Source organism: Salvelinus fontinalis, chromosome 18 (genome assembly GCF_029448725.1).
Source record: "Salvelinus fontinalis isolate EN_2023a chromosome 18, ASM2944872v1, whole genome shotgun sequence".
Classification (NCBI taxonomy): domain Eukaryota; kingdom Metazoa; phylum Chordata; class Actinopteri; order Salmoniformes; family Salmonidae; genus Salvelinus; species Salvelinus fontinalis.
The window spans coordinates 34,584,198-34,599,591 of record NC_074682.1 but is presented as its reverse complement, the minus strand read 5'-3'; the positions used below and the strand labels follow the sequence as shown (position 1 = coordinate 34,599,591).

Sequence of the window (15,394 nt, the reverse complement as noted above, 5' to 3'; positions counted from 1 at the left end):
GTGTTCCAAAGTTAAAAAATAATAGCGATTCCGTATCACATTGGGTGAGGTAGTTTACCGGAAGGTATAATCGAATTAAAAATGGAAAAGAGATAGAAAACAAAATTAAAATATATACAAAAAATACGAAAAATACAAAAGTACACGAGAGGACGAAACAAAACACTCCTACACTGCTACGCCATCTTGGATCATCATGGATGAACTGGGACATTTTCAGCTTCCAGGAATTGTGTACATAATTTGCGATATGGGGCCGTACATTATCATGCTGAAACATGAGGTGATGGAGGTGGATGAATGGCACTCCAATGGGCCTTAGGATCTCATCACGGTATCTCTGTGCATTCAAATTGCCATTGTGTTCGTTGTGCTTATTTCTGCCCATACCATAACGCTACCGCCACCATGGGGCACTCTGTTCACAACCGCTCACTCACACTACGCCATACACGTGGTCTCCAGTTGTGAGGCCTTTTGGACGTACAGAAGAATTCTCTAAAATGACGTTGGAGGTGGCTTATGGTAGAGAAACTAACATAAAATTCTCTGGCAACAGCTCTGGTGGACATTCCTGCAGTCAGCATGCCAATTGCACGCTCCCTCAAAACTTGAGACATCTTTGGCATTGTGCTGTGACAAAACGGCACATTCTAGAGTAGCCTTTTATTGTCCCCTGCACAATGTGCACCTGTGTAATGATCATGCTGTTTAATCAACTTCTTGATATGCCACACCTGTCAGGTGGATGGATTATCTTGGCAAAAGAGAAATTCTCACTAACAGGGATGTAAACAAATTTGTGCACAACATTTGAGAGAAATAAGCTTTTTATGCGTACGGAACATTTCTGGGATCTTTTATTTGAGCTCATGAAACATGAGACCAACACTCTACATGTTTCATTGATATTTTTGCTCCGTGTACATACATTTACATTTTGATAATTTAGCAGATTCTCTTATCCAAAGCGACACACAGTCAGTGCATCCAACTAAGGTAGGTAAGACAACCACATCACAGTCATTGCAAGTAATACCTTCCTTAATTATGGCTGCAATCCCGGTAACGGGATCGATATGACAAAAAAAAAAAGTGCAGGGCGCCAAATTCAAAAAACAGAAATCTCATAATTAAAATTCCTCAGACATTCATGTGTCTTATATCATTTAAAGGAAATCTTGTTGTTAATCCCACCAAAGTGTCCGATTTCAAATAGGCTTTTCAGCGAAAGCACTACAAATGATTATGTAAGGTCACCACAAAACCACAATAAGCACAGCCATTTTTTCCAGCGAAAGATAGCTTTCACAAAAAACAGAAATAGAGATATAATTAATCACTAACCTTTGATTATTTTCATCAGATGACACTCATAGGACTTCATGTTACACAATACATGCATGTTTTGTTTGATTTAGTTCATATTTTTATCAAAAAATCTGAGTTTACATTGACGCGTTAGATTCACTAGTTGCAAAAACATCAAGTGATTTTGCATAGCCACATCGTTTCAACAGAAATACTCATCATAAATATAGATGATAATACAAGTTATACAAATGGTATTATAGATATACCTCTCCTTAATGCAACCGCTGTGTCAGATTTCAAAAAAACTTTACGGAAAAATAAACCATGCAATAAATAACCAAATTAGCCGCCATGTTGGACTCAACAGAAACCAGAAAATACATGATAAATGTTTCCTTACCTTTGATGAATTCATCAGAATGCAGTCCTAGGAATCCCAGGTCCACAATAAATGCTTGATTTGTTTGTTAATGTCCGTTATTGATGTCAAATTAGCTACTTTGGTTCGCGCCTTCGGTAAACAATTCCAAAGTCAGAAAGCCCCTCCACTATAACGTGACGAAATGTCCAAAAAATCCGTAACAGTCAGTAGAAACATGTCAAACGATGTACTGAATCAATCTTTAGAATGTTGTTAACATACATCTTGAATAACGTTCCAACTGGAAAATTAAATTGACTTCAGAAGAGCGGTGGAACGGAGGTCCTCCTCATGTGAAGGCGCATGGTGAATGCGTGATCAGCCCGTGGAAGTGATTACTCATTCCTGTCTCCTTCGGCCCCCCTTCACATTAAATTCATCAGACAAAGTTCTATTGACTGTTGACATCTAGTGGAAGCCGTAGGAAGTGAAAACTCATCAATGACTCGCTGTGATTTCAATGAGAGCTTGGTTGAAAATTGGCACCCCCAGAAAAAATACAGACAGGAAGTGGAACTTCTCAGGTTTTTGCCTGCCATGTGAGTTCTGTTATACTCACAGACATAATTCAAACAGTTTTAGAAACTTCAGAGGGTTTTCTATCCAATATGAATAATAATATGCATATATTAGCAACTGGGAATGAGGAGCAGGCCGTTTAATATGGGCACCTCTGTGCGCCTTTCATCCAAGCTACTCAATACTGCCCCTTCAGCCATAAGAAGTTAATAAAGCAGCTATCAGGGAAACGGAGTAACCGACCTACCTCTTTCTGAGACTTGGTGGCCTCCAGTAGAGGGTGCCAGTGAGCGATGGGCTTGCGGGGGTTGGCCAACATCTCGTTCCAGTGGTCTCTACCCAGCCCCTCTGCATGACTGCCGACTCTGTTCACACCTATGACCTCATTGTGTCCCACCCTGTGTAGAAAAAAGGCAAAATGCACCCATTAACACTTCAGCCACATCTGGCATGTAACTTCACATTTTCTCTTCTACTATTAGCAGAACCGACAGTATTAGTTGGAATCTCAGGGTTGTAGCATAAACAAACCAGACCTAGGTTCAAAAACTATTCCCAATATCAAAATTACTTTCACCTACATTCTGTAGTAAGTATTCAGATAACCTTTATTTGAAAGCAAAGTAGTTGAATATTGGAATGTATTTGGAAATACAATAAAAAATATTAAAATACACTGACTTAAATACACTCCCATATTTAACCCAGGCATTTAAAAAAAGTATTTGACATAAGTATTTGAAAATACTTCCAAATACAATTTGGAAGACTATTTGGTTTTTACAAATAACCATTACAATTCTCAAATAAAGGTACTTGTTTTGGGCTGCGTATTTGAAAATACTGAAATACACAGAAAAAGTATTTCAAAATCATAAATACTCAAAGACATGTATTTGAGCCCAGGTCTAAAACAAACAGATCAGTAACAAGAACTTACAAATTATTCTTGATAATAATAAGGGCAAATAATACAATTGATATGGCAATACAAACAAGTATATATATATATATTATAATAATGGCATACAAGTCATAGTCCATGACGGATATGTACAGGCTGACTTGGTCCATGTTCTCAGGGGGGATGTCGAAGATGATAGCTTCGTTATAGGTGGGGTTTAAAGTGTTCCTCTTGATGGTGGTTTTCTTCTTTTTCAAGCGCCGTCCGTCACTCTCCAGGGAGACTTTGACATATGGGTCTGCCAATAAACAAGAAATTAGGATTTGATTTCTTTAAAACTAAAAGTGCTTTGCCAGTTAAAGGATCAAGTTTACCTGACTCTAGCTACATTATGTGATATGTAAATTAGCTAAGTATGGCTCTTGTGTTACCAAACTAGATATATGATACCAAATCAGATTACATTTTTGCCTTGTAATTTAGCATAGGCCTATACTCTTTTACCAGAGAGATGGCCAAATCAATGTGTAGAACAAGAGTGAACAACCGTGTTTAAGGTAAAACAAGCACAAAACCTTTTAAAGTGAACCCACTGACTCAACTATACCTGAGTATCCTGTGATGTCCATGGCCTTGAGGTTCCTGCACTTGATGATGGTCATGGTGAGTCGGCCTGCGGTTGGCAGGTAACAGAGAGAGAACATGATCTCCCCCAGGTCTACACTCTCCTGTGTTCAGGGCCACAGACAAAACACATCAGAACAGAAGGTAACAGTTATCACACATGACAATGCCACTAATATTGTTAAAAGTATAGTTGAATGAATTTACATGTTAATATATTTGTTTCATTACTTTGAAAGCAGTCTATGGACAAAGTCTGATGTAAAAAGGGCTTTATCAAAAACTTTTGATTGGATAATTGATTGACTTACAGAGGTGGCGTACTGAATGTCCTTCCAGATGGCCGTCTCGCGAGAGAGGTCCGACGCCTCAAACAGGTTCTCTAGGATGACCTCGCCGATCATGTCGTGGCTGGAGAAGCGGTCAAAGTCAAAGATGCTCAGGTGCAGCTTCCTGCTGCCCAGCTCCTCGTAGGGCACTGTGAACTGGAAGGACTCATCAAACATGGGGTTGAGTGTCTTGCGATGGACGCGGGTCTGGAACTTGTGCTTGCGGTCAGGCAGGAGGTAGATTTTGACGTAGGGGTCGGAGCTGCCGCATAAGTCCTTGGCAGGCAGGTCAAAGGCCTTGAGGATGTTGACGAAGAGCGCCTCGTACTCATAGTCGTACTTGAGGGAGAAGTTGATCTTGCCACAGGTCTTGGAGGACTCGTCGGCCTCCAGGGGGCTCTGTTTGTAGAGCTCTGGCTGGATGCGACCCAAACTGGCCAGGCTGGTGGATTGGTCCTCTGCATAGGGGAAGTCGCTGCCTCGGTCAAGGCTGGTGACATGTTGAATTTGTCGGGGGAGGTGCTTCTTAAAGGAGCTGTGCCTGGAGACATGGAGACATTTTTGCCAGTTGAATCATTGCCATGGACAATTTACACACTCAAGCAGTGAAATAATGTTAGTACCATATGGCATGCCTGGGAAATCTGTGTACTCGCATCCCTTCAGAGGAATGTTGTCAGAATCCATTTTAGAGTAAATGGAATCACTTTTTCTTTCTGATATTAGATGATTTCGATTTTTCTTCATTTAGCGCAATAGGAGCGAGACGGCAGTAGGGGCATTCAACTGACAACCTCATTACTTTTTTATCTATCTCATCTTAAAGGTCACAAAGGGAGATATTACAGGGGTGGATACGATGCCTAATGAATCACATCTCTGTACCACTATGATACACTATAAATAGCCACTTCCTGACAACATCACATACTATTACCTCAATACTAACACATGGCCTGGGCATAAACTGGAGCTCAGAGGAGCCCTGTCTAACCTATTTAAGTAGGATGCCCATAGACACGGATATTAGGTCAGTTTTGTGTTACTCCACCCAAATGGTTAGGATTTGGGAAGGATACACTAATAAGCTGATACTAGGGATGCCTCCTAAATGGCACCCTATTACCTATACAGTATATTGTACTAGTTTTGAAAAGGGCCCAGGTCAAAAGTAGTGCACTATGTAAGGAATAGGGTGCAGTTTGGAACACAGCCTAGGTCTGTGTCTAAGGGCAACTTCCTCCCGGAGCCTGACCTATTGGAGGAGGCAGGCTCGGTGGTCTGCCTGGCCATGCGCGTGCGGCGTAGGAAGTGGTCTTTCATGGACAGCTGCACCTCGGCAGGGATGTTAGGTGACGTGTGGCTGATCTTCACCGCCGCCTCCAGGAAACTCGCCGAATCCAAAGGATTCAGCTTGTCAGACGCCATGGCGTGCACATGCGTGTGTGCGCGTACGAATGTAGGCCTGTGGGCATGTGCTAAGAAGGCTCTGTCGTAGGGTCTGTCAGAGGCAGAGGAGGGGGGGCCGGCGGCGGGGGCAAGGGCGGTGGCACTGGAGGAGAGGTCCTTGGTGCGCCAGGGCAGCCAGCACAGCTTCCAGGAGGCAAAGACGATGATGCCCAGCAGGGCCAGGCCACAGGCCACGAACAACAGGAGCAGGAAGCTGAAGGAGATATCTGGAGGAGGCAATGGAGAGATGGAAGAAGGGATGGAGGTGGAAGAGAAGAAAGAAAAGGGGGGGGATAGGTCAAATGAGCTATTTGTTTTGCCAAGTCTGTGCTCACCTTAAGGGCAGGGTCCTAAAATGGTGCTAATTCAGGTGTCATGCTCTGGCACGATTCAGCTTGAACCCTGAATAATACATGTCTGGAATGAGTTACATGTCTTTGACTACAAATAATCCATGCAGGAATTTAAAGTAATGAGAAATAAGCCTTCATCTATCTCTCTCTCTCTATGTCTCTCTCGCACACACAGACGCAGAGTGCAAGTGCTCACTGTTTGACTTGCAAATGAGCTAAATGTAATTACAGTCTTATTCCAGAAACAGTCCCACAATACATTTTACCAAGGAGCAAAGCCACACAGGTAGAAGAACCATTCTTTCTGTGATTATTACAAATGTGTTTGCATAGAACTCTGGGAGTTGGCAACACATATTGGAGTGGGGCCAGTATGGAAAAACTGTTAACGCATCAATTCAAATTCAAAAAGTGCTTCAGTCTTTATCTGCATTTCCATAGGGATAATGAGTGAAGTGTCACAAACAAACATATTGATAGAGTGTATTTAATGTCTATGAAAGGACTGGGGCATTGCTATTGGATGGATTGGGGGGGTGACATTCCAATCCCAGTGGAAAATGTAGGGACATAAATTGAGTGTAGAGATGGAAAGCATCAGACTGTAGGTTACTATCTACCTAAAACAGCTGTCCAGTCTAATTAATTATACATGATGAAAACACATGAATTTTACATTAAAGTTTCTAGTAAAGCGGTCAAATTCACAACCAGTATTTAAAGTCTCCTGCTTTAGCCTATGTAGAAAATGGACCTTGTAGAAAATAGCTACTCTAACTAATCAGACTGAGAGCTGATAAAACAGTAGGCCGAAGTGTTCTGTTCCCTATTGGAGGTGATAATATTTTATGTTTCTAATTGAACATTTCCAGGTTAAGGACCCAGATAGTGATTAAATAGGCAGAAATTAGATTTGAGTCACAGGGGAGCATTGTCTTCACTCATAACCAGACTATTTTTTATATAAACCTAGTTGAACAAATAGTATCTAAAATTATTGTTTGCCCATAATCTCAGAAGTGAGATTTTAAATTAAGATTTTTTTCCCCCTCACACGCACTTGTATCTCTTTCCTGAGGCAGAGATAAAGCAAGTAGCACAAAGGGTGGAGCTTTAACGCTGAATCTTGGTCTGGTGGAGGTTTAATAAGCTCTGTTCATCATAAGGGAGTGTGCTGAGCCTGTTGCTGTGGCACAGGATCTGGCTGTGTCCCAAATGGTACCCCATTCTCTGCATAGTGCACTACTTTGGACTAAAGCCCGATGGGCCCTGGTCAAAGTAGTGTACTACATAGGGAATAGGGTGCCATTTGGGACTCACACCTGGATTTGGGAGACACAGTTTCCCTCAACAGTCCAGTCAGCACATGTATTTATTTTTTATTTTTTTATTTCACCTTTATTTAACCAGGTAGACCAGTTGAGAACAAGTTATCATTTACAACTGCGACCTGGCCAAGATAAAGCAAAGCAACAACAACAACACAGAGTTACACATAGGATAAACAAACGTACAGTCAATAACATAAGGGAAAAAAATCTGTATACAGTGTGTGCAAATAAAGTAAGGAGGTAAGGCAATAAATAGGCCAATAGTGGCGAAGTAATTACAATTTAGCAATTTACACTGGAGTGATATATGTGCATCCTCTTGGTGGAGAGAATTTAGGACAACTGGTAATCCCTGTATACTCGAAAATAATAAGTTGGAATTTCACAGTCACTCAAAATTCTTTGGCTTACTTACACCCTGATTATCTTTTGCGATATTGAAATGATCTGAGTGGGTGGTTGGGTGACTAACCCACTATGAAGTTTAATGTACCTTCAATGAGTGATATAGCTAAGGGCTTCTAAGTATCGCCTCCCGCCGCCAGTGCTCAAAAGCCTAAACAAAAACCATCAGAACAATTTTGCCCTTTGAGTGTATTTATGTTTTGTGTTTTTTTGCTGTAATACAGAGTTGTATTGCTGTAATAACATTTTAAGTACCAGCAGTTTATTGAGATGTACATTAATTGGTATCCTAGGCACACACACACACCTCAAATGAAATATTGATGTGAGAGCAATGCAAGCTTGTACAATTATTACACATCTCACACCTTTGACATCTCAGCCATATTGTCCATGCAAAACCCAAAGCCAAGAGATGGTAATAGGTGGTATTCAGTGTTCATACAGTAATTGAATCTAGCGGGTGTCTTTTTAAATCAATAGATGTCAGAGAGTAAGCCTACTGTGTTCATGATACTGTATTTGCAGTTTTTATTCATCATAAAATCGTTGAAACTTATGAGATGTTTTCTGTGTAAAAAAAAGAACAAATGTATTTTGTGAAAAATGACTAGACATAAAGGCATGATGCAGTACAATTGGATCTTACTGTCTGCAAAATGGGGGATACGACCACATTTAATGTATCTGCTGCACTGCTCTGGTAGAAAGAACCTGCAGTGAGACCAGACCAGTAGAGTTTTTTCAGGTACTCATAAATCTAATTAAACCTTGCTTTATAGCAGAGACACAGAGAGAAACCAAAGCCCCAGGGTTTGTTCTCCTTGTCAAGTGCCCTCATATACAACCTGGTCTCAAAAGAATCCTTGCCATTCGACATTTCCACTCCCACTCTCCCCACCCCTTAATTCTGAGAGCTGCAGTCTCAAACACCACATGTCAGATATACAGTCAGGTCCAACATTATAGGCACTCTTGATAAAGATGAGCAGAAAAGACTGTAGAAAATAAATAATACAAATACTGAGTTATATTGTATGCAAAAAAAGAAGGAAAAATGTGTCTCTGGACTAATTGACAATGACAGCCTTAGAACAGTGGGTTAACTGCCTTGTTCAGGAGCAGAATGACAGATTTTTACTTTGTCAGCTCAGGGATTTGATCTAGCAACCTTTAGGTTACTGGCACAATGCTCTAACCACTAGGCTACCTGCCACCCCAACTTCCCAGTTCTTACACTAATTCTCTATGTCTTGGTGGATGATGTGCGATAAAAAGCTCAAAAAATAACAACTCATCACCCTTGACTGGGATGATTTGCGGTGTCTCATCAAGAGTCAAGTGGCAGCAAGATGGCTCCTCTTAAATAATCTTTAAGCAATTACCCCAGCAGCCTCCTCGGCTATTTATAGGCCTCAGCCGCCTCACACATTGGCCACTTTATCATTCTCCCCTCTCAATCCTTTGCACCTGGGATTTACCCACAGAGGTTATACTTATGAGGGATCGGCCAGTTAACTAATTTATTATTGGACAAAAATTAAATCGGTATGGGATCATCCCTTCATCTGCAATGAACACATGATTAGGGCTGACAATACACAGGAAATGTGTATTAGTAAGTATGTGGTATATCTGTGCTAGCTTGTCCATCTCGTTAGTCGGAAGGTGTTTGTTTTGCTCCATATTCTTTTACTCTCGATCCTAAATTGTGGGTTTTTCATTTAGTTTGTCTTTTCGTAGGCAAACCTAGTGGGCATTCATAGTGGGTGTCTTTCAGAACCCCTTTTGAACCCCTTTCTGTTTTGTTTTGGTTGCCAGAGATTTTTTGCTTTGTTAGTTTCCTTTGTTGTGAGCGATATTTTGAGTTTGTCAGGTGGGAACGTAACAGGAAGTAGATAAAGGGTCTCATTGCCAAATCCTGAAGTATTTCTTTAAGCAGATCTGCATATACACTGAGTGTACAAAACATCAAGGACACCTGCTCTTTCCATGACATAGACTGACCAGTTGAAAGCTATGTTCCCTTATTGATGTCACTTGTTAAATTCACTAAAATCAGTATAGATGAAGGGGTGTGCGAAGGGTTAAAGAAGGATTTTTGTGGGTGCCATTCAGAGGGTGAATGGGTAAGAAAAAATATGTAAGTGCCTTTGAACGGGGTATGGTAGTAGGTGCCAGGTACACCTGTTTGGGTCAAGAACTGAAACACTGCTGGGTTTTTCACGCACAACAGTTTCCAGTGTGCATCAAAAATGGTCCATCACCCAAAGGACATCCAGCCAACTTGACACAACTGTGGGTGGGAAGCATTGGCGTCAACATGGGCCAGCATCCCTGTTGAATGCTTTTGACACCTTATAGAGTCCATGCACTGACAAATTGAGGCTGTTCTGAGAACAAAAAAGGTAGGAGGTGCAACTCAATGTTAGGAAGGTGTTCTTAATGTTTTGTACACTCAAGGTATTTTATGTATGGGTGGTCCTGGGAATCAAACCCACTACCCTGGCATTACAAAAGCCATGCTCTACCAACTGAGCTACAAAGGATGAGAAACCAAAATAAATATGTTTTACTGTTATAGTATAGCCTTCATCCTATAGCTCCTCCCAACTGTGCAGCGCAGCCTCCACATAAACTGACATTTAGGTTAAGTGCATCAGAAATATTGCAGGCAACATTTTCCCTAAGCTGCAGCCCTGGTGACCCTGTGTACAGTATAGTATGGAGGAAAGAAAGGCACACTTCTTCAGTGTGAGGATATTTACAGACAAGCAATTACTGGGATTGCCATGTGGAAACTCACCACAACCCTTGCTGTATAGGCCTACCTACTTCCAACAATCCCCTATTTAAAAGGGGCTATTACTGAACTGTTGCCAAATGAAAAACATTAAAATAGCCCTATTGTAAACAAAGCAAGGTTATTATAGTATTATGATTTGATATTTGTTTTTATTTCTATTCGTTTTTAGATTTTGAAAAAAAAAATAGTTTAGTTTCAGTTAGTTTTCAGACTTATTTAGTTTCAGTTAGTTTTCAGACTTATTTAGTTTCAGTTAATTTTCAGACTTATTTAGTTTCAGTTTGATGAAAACATTTCTATTTAGTTTTTATATTATTTAGTTTCAGTTTTAGTTTTAGTGTTAGAGACAGAAAGTAGCCAATGTGTGGGAGGCTAGGAGCCATTTTTGTGTTGTAGGCCTATAGTTTGTTCACTTCTTGCCACTAGGGGGCTGGCTGTAAGGTGATAGGCCAGGACCATAGACTTGGATAGACATAACATATCTATATCTCTGTCATGTTGGTGTCTATGAGAGCAAGGGCAGCGCCATTGAGGCCATCTCCATCTTCAAATAGTCCATTTTCTTCTTCACAAGTAAAATTCATTGGCTGATCCCTCCTGATGACCCCGGCTGTCACGACTCCAACCGGGTCATCAGGTCATGCCAACTGGGTCATCAGGAGAGATCAGCAAATGAATTTGACTAAATCAAAATGGAAAAAGTCCTCAATGGTGCTGCCCATGCTAACACAGGCTTTAGGCCACTAGAGGACTCCATTCAACGGACATACTGTAGGTTTGGTAAGGTTTAAAATGATAAATAAACCCTAATGTGACTGGTGCAATAAATATGAAACTCTCTTGCATGTTTTTTACTTCAGTAGTAGATGTAAGAAGAATCAAGTACCTTTACAGTACCTTTATCTGACAGAAAGAGAGAGTAAAAAACAACAAATGAAGTCATGACACATTTGGCGTGTTATGTTTATGTAATATTAAACATGTATCACTGACTAACCCCTTCAAATAGGTTAAATAAAAACAGCTGCAATAACAGCAAAAACATAAACAACACTTCTTCATTTTCTGGTTCATCTTCTCGTTCCAGAGAGGTGGCCGTTCTGTTTCTCCATGAACACTTGGGATGCAGGGCAGAAACCAGATCCAGTACCACAGTGCACAGCTTTGGACAAACAGCCATCCTTGCCTGCCAAAACTGGAGAGGGGACTCTGTAAACATGCCCCCATTTACTTCTTCTAGGTATTTTCGCAGCACGGGGCACTTAATGCCCTGCCAGGTTGACCCTCTGGCTTGACAGTGACTTCAGACACAATCTTCAAAGCGAGGAAGCTATATTTCTGAAGCACTGTGGTCGAGATTCTTGCTAGATTTATTGTGCTGGCATCTTCCTGGGGTCCTGCTGCTCCATGGCCAGAGACACACTTGGATCCATCAGACAAGCTGCTGCAGGGGTTGGATCGAAGTTGGCTGCAAAGGATTCAGTATGCATAAGAAGCGCTCACGCAGTGACTTCAGGAGGACCTGTGCCAACTGTAGTTTGCCTCAAGGTTGAGAAGACACAGCACCACATCAGACAGCAACTGGCTGTCAGTTTGAAGTTGGTCGGTGAGGATTCTGAACTGCTGCAGCAACTTCACAAGCTGTTCTAGCTTGGCACAGTGACACTCCATGCTTCCCTGTTAGCTAGTAATAGCTAGTGATAGTGAGAAAGAGAGAGAGACAGAGAGAGAGAACAAGAGAGACAGAGAGAGAGAGAGAGAGAGAGAGAGAGAGAGAGAGAGAGAGAGAGAGAGAGAGAGAGAGAGAGAGAGAGAGAGAGAGAGAGAGAGAGAGAGAGAGAGAGAGAGAGAGAGAGAGAGAGACAGAGAGGGCACGACAACGCCTATTGCCCTTAGGGAGACTGAAAAGATTTGGCATGGGTCCTCAGATCCTCAAAAAGTGTGTGGATTCTGAACTACTGCAGCAACTTCACAAGCTGTTCTAACTTTGCCCAGTCACACTCCATGCTTCCCTGTTAGCTAGTAATAGCTAGTGATAGTGAGACAGAGATGGAGAGAGACAGAGAGAGAGAGAGAGAGAGAGAGAGAGAGATATATGTATACTTTGACAATGTAAGTAATAATGAACTTGCCATGTCAATAAAGTCAATTGAATTTAATTGAATTGAATTGAGAGAGAGAGAGAGAGAGAGAGAGAGAGAGAGAGAGAGAGAGAGAGAGAGAGAGAGAGAGAGAGAGAGGAAGAGAGAGAGAGAGAGAAAGACAAAATGTGAAAAATATAAAACAATTAGAGTGTCATTTCCCCAAATTTGAAACCCGTATTCAAGGTTTCAAAAACCTCTCTGATGAGATTAGGCTACCCGTCCTGTTGGGGAAGGACGCAGAGAGCTGTGGGTTGGCAGCGCACTACATTGCTGCCTGCCATAAGTTGAGGGACAGTGTCTGACAGACCAATCAACCTGCACATGTACTCTACTGTATGCTTATTGTTATTGTTCAATGTATGGTTATTTTGACCCTTGGTTATTGTTGTTACTGTTGTCCCGTTGACAATTTTGATTCTATTTTTTTTTCATATTGTAAATATCCAAAATAAGCTTTGGCAATAAGTACATTGTTATGTCATGCCAATAAAGCAAAATGAATTGAATTGAGAGAGAGAGAGAGAGAAAGAGAGAGACAGCGAGAGGGAGAGAGAGAGAGAAAGAGAGAAAGAGAGAGAGACAGTTCCTTGGTGTCCACATCACCAACAAACTATCATGGTCCAAAAATCGAGTGCATCCTGACTGGTTGCATCACCGCCTGGTATGGCAACTGTTCAGCCTCCGACCGCAAGGCACTACAGAGGACAGTGTTTACGGCCCAGTACATTACTAGGGCCAAGCTTCCTCCCATCTAGGACCTCTATACCAGGCGGTGTCAGAGGAAGGCCCAAAAATGTGCCAAAGACTCCAGCCACACTAGCATGGCAAGTGCTACCGGAGCGCCAAGTCTAGGTCCGAAAGGCTTCTGCACAGCTTATACCCCCAAGCCATAAGACTCCTGAACTGCTAATCAAATGGCTACACAGACTATTTGCATTGTCTCCACCCCCCATTTCTACACTGCTGCTACTCTGTGTTTATTATCTATACATAGTCACTTTAACTCTACCTACATGTACATATTACCTCAATTACCTCAACTAACCGGTGCCCCCCGCACATTGACTCTGTACCGGTATCCCCTGTATATAGCCTTGCTATTGTTATTTTATTGTTTCTCCTTATTTGTCTTTAATTTATATATACATTTTTTTTAAACAAATATTAAAACTGCATTGTTGGTTAAGTGCTTGTAACTAAGCATTTCACTGTAAGATCTGTTGTATTCGGCGCATGTGACAACTACAATTTGATTTCATTTGACTTGACAGAGAGAGAGCGACAAAGAGAGACAGACAGAGAGAGTGAGAAATAGAGAGCTCCACTTCACTCTCACTTTGATAGGACTCAACAAAATAACAAGGTAGAAAATGTACATTATTTTCCTATGTCTAGACACAATTCTGAATTGTTATGTATCAGAGAGAGAAATGTTATGTCTGCCTATTGATTTAGTCAATTCCATGAAACCTCTGGTACAAAAACAAAACGTATCATCATTATAATAGAGAGACCAAACAGAACAAAATATATTATCATATGAATAAACAAAACAGTAAACTCAAAAGGGCACTTTTGAGAGTGCCAATGTTATACAATTACAATTACATTGATAATAACAATGCTAAGAAATAATGTTGCGTTTAGTGAATTTTTTAAAAGATTTGTGTGAATAAAACATTTAATAAAAATTAAACACGCCAAAAAAGCAGTTTACACCAGGGAATATAAGTTGAACTCCAGAGTTGGTGTTCAGCAATTCATTTCTATAATTGGTCTAGCCACCCAGAGGATGATAATGTGGGACAAAATCATGCTGAGTTGTTGAGGCAAGTAATTAAACGAGGCTGAGAATCCTACAGCGTGATTCGTGAACACATTATTAACATGTTTCTCGACTTGAACGCTGCCCCAAACCAAATGAGAGCTCAGTCAGTAGGATTTGAGCAGGAAATGCACACTGGATCCTTTTACAAATACAGCTCCTTACGTGAAAACCTACAGCAACCTACAGCATTGTCACCAACCGCTGGTTTACATAAATAAGAAGTATCATTGAGGCACACATACACACACACACACACACACACACACACACACACACACACACACACACACACACACACACACACACACACACACACACACACACACACACACACACACACACACACACACACACACACACACACACACACACACACACACACACACACACACACACAACAGACAAGTGTCCTTGCAGATAAAGCAGAGGAGCAGGGGGATGACGCAAAATGCCTTGAGTATCCTGTCCCTTTCTTATGTGTGTGAAAGTGGGTTAGATTAGTATTTGTTGGGCTGGAGACTGAGGAGAGTGTGGACGGGAGATAAGAGAGAGAAAGGCCAGGCTTGCAGGTTTTGATGGACATAGCCGGTCATTCTGTAGAGAAGCTGCCGAGAGGTAGCCAATAAGAGCGCTTGGCTGAGCCAATGTCCCTAAATCTGACTGATATGATAGAAATTCATATGATTTATATGTTTAAGGTAATGTTAAGATAATGACTAAATGATTTATATGTTTACGGTAATGTTAAGATAATGACTAAAAATCTTCCAACCTGAAACCATATAATTGTATGAAATATATTAGAATCATATAACTATAATCTGATGATGTGTGTAGTTTTAGTCAGAATTAGAACTAGGACCTTTTGTTCCTTTTTAGTATGTAAGCAGGGTGCAAGTGGGAAACAAATGATAAGAGGAGCGACAAGTTCGACAGACAAGTTGTACTACTGTGTTCCTTACAGGAC

At 41.1% G+C, this 15,394-nt stretch overlaps 1 protein-coding gene across 4 annotated transcripts in view; it reads right to left on the bottom strand.

The window, feature by feature from the left end:
• The window catches only part of LOC129815368 (synaptotagmin-6-like), a 100,729-nt gene that overhangs the window by 8,594 nt on the left and 76,741 nt on the right, over window positions 1-15,394 (bottom strand). For 3 of the 4 annotated variants that reach the window (XM_055869133.1, XM_055869134.1, XM_055869136.1), the window contains 5 exons: window positions 5,367-5,787; window positions 4,094-4,652; window positions 3,766-3,886; window positions 3,285-3,456; window positions 2,502-2,652 (listed from right to left, as the gene is read on the bottom strand). In XM_055869133.1, the coding sequence (XP_055725108.1) occupies window positions 2,502-2,652; window positions 3,285-3,456; window positions 3,766-3,886; window positions 4,094-4,652; window positions 5,367-5,787 (1,424 nt within the window). The remainder of the gene's footprint in view (window positions 1-2,501; window positions 2,653-3,284; window positions 3,457-3,765; window positions 3,887-4,093; window positions 4,653-5,366; window positions 5,788-15,394) is intronic. The other variant, XM_055869135.1, reaches the window with a different exon arrangement.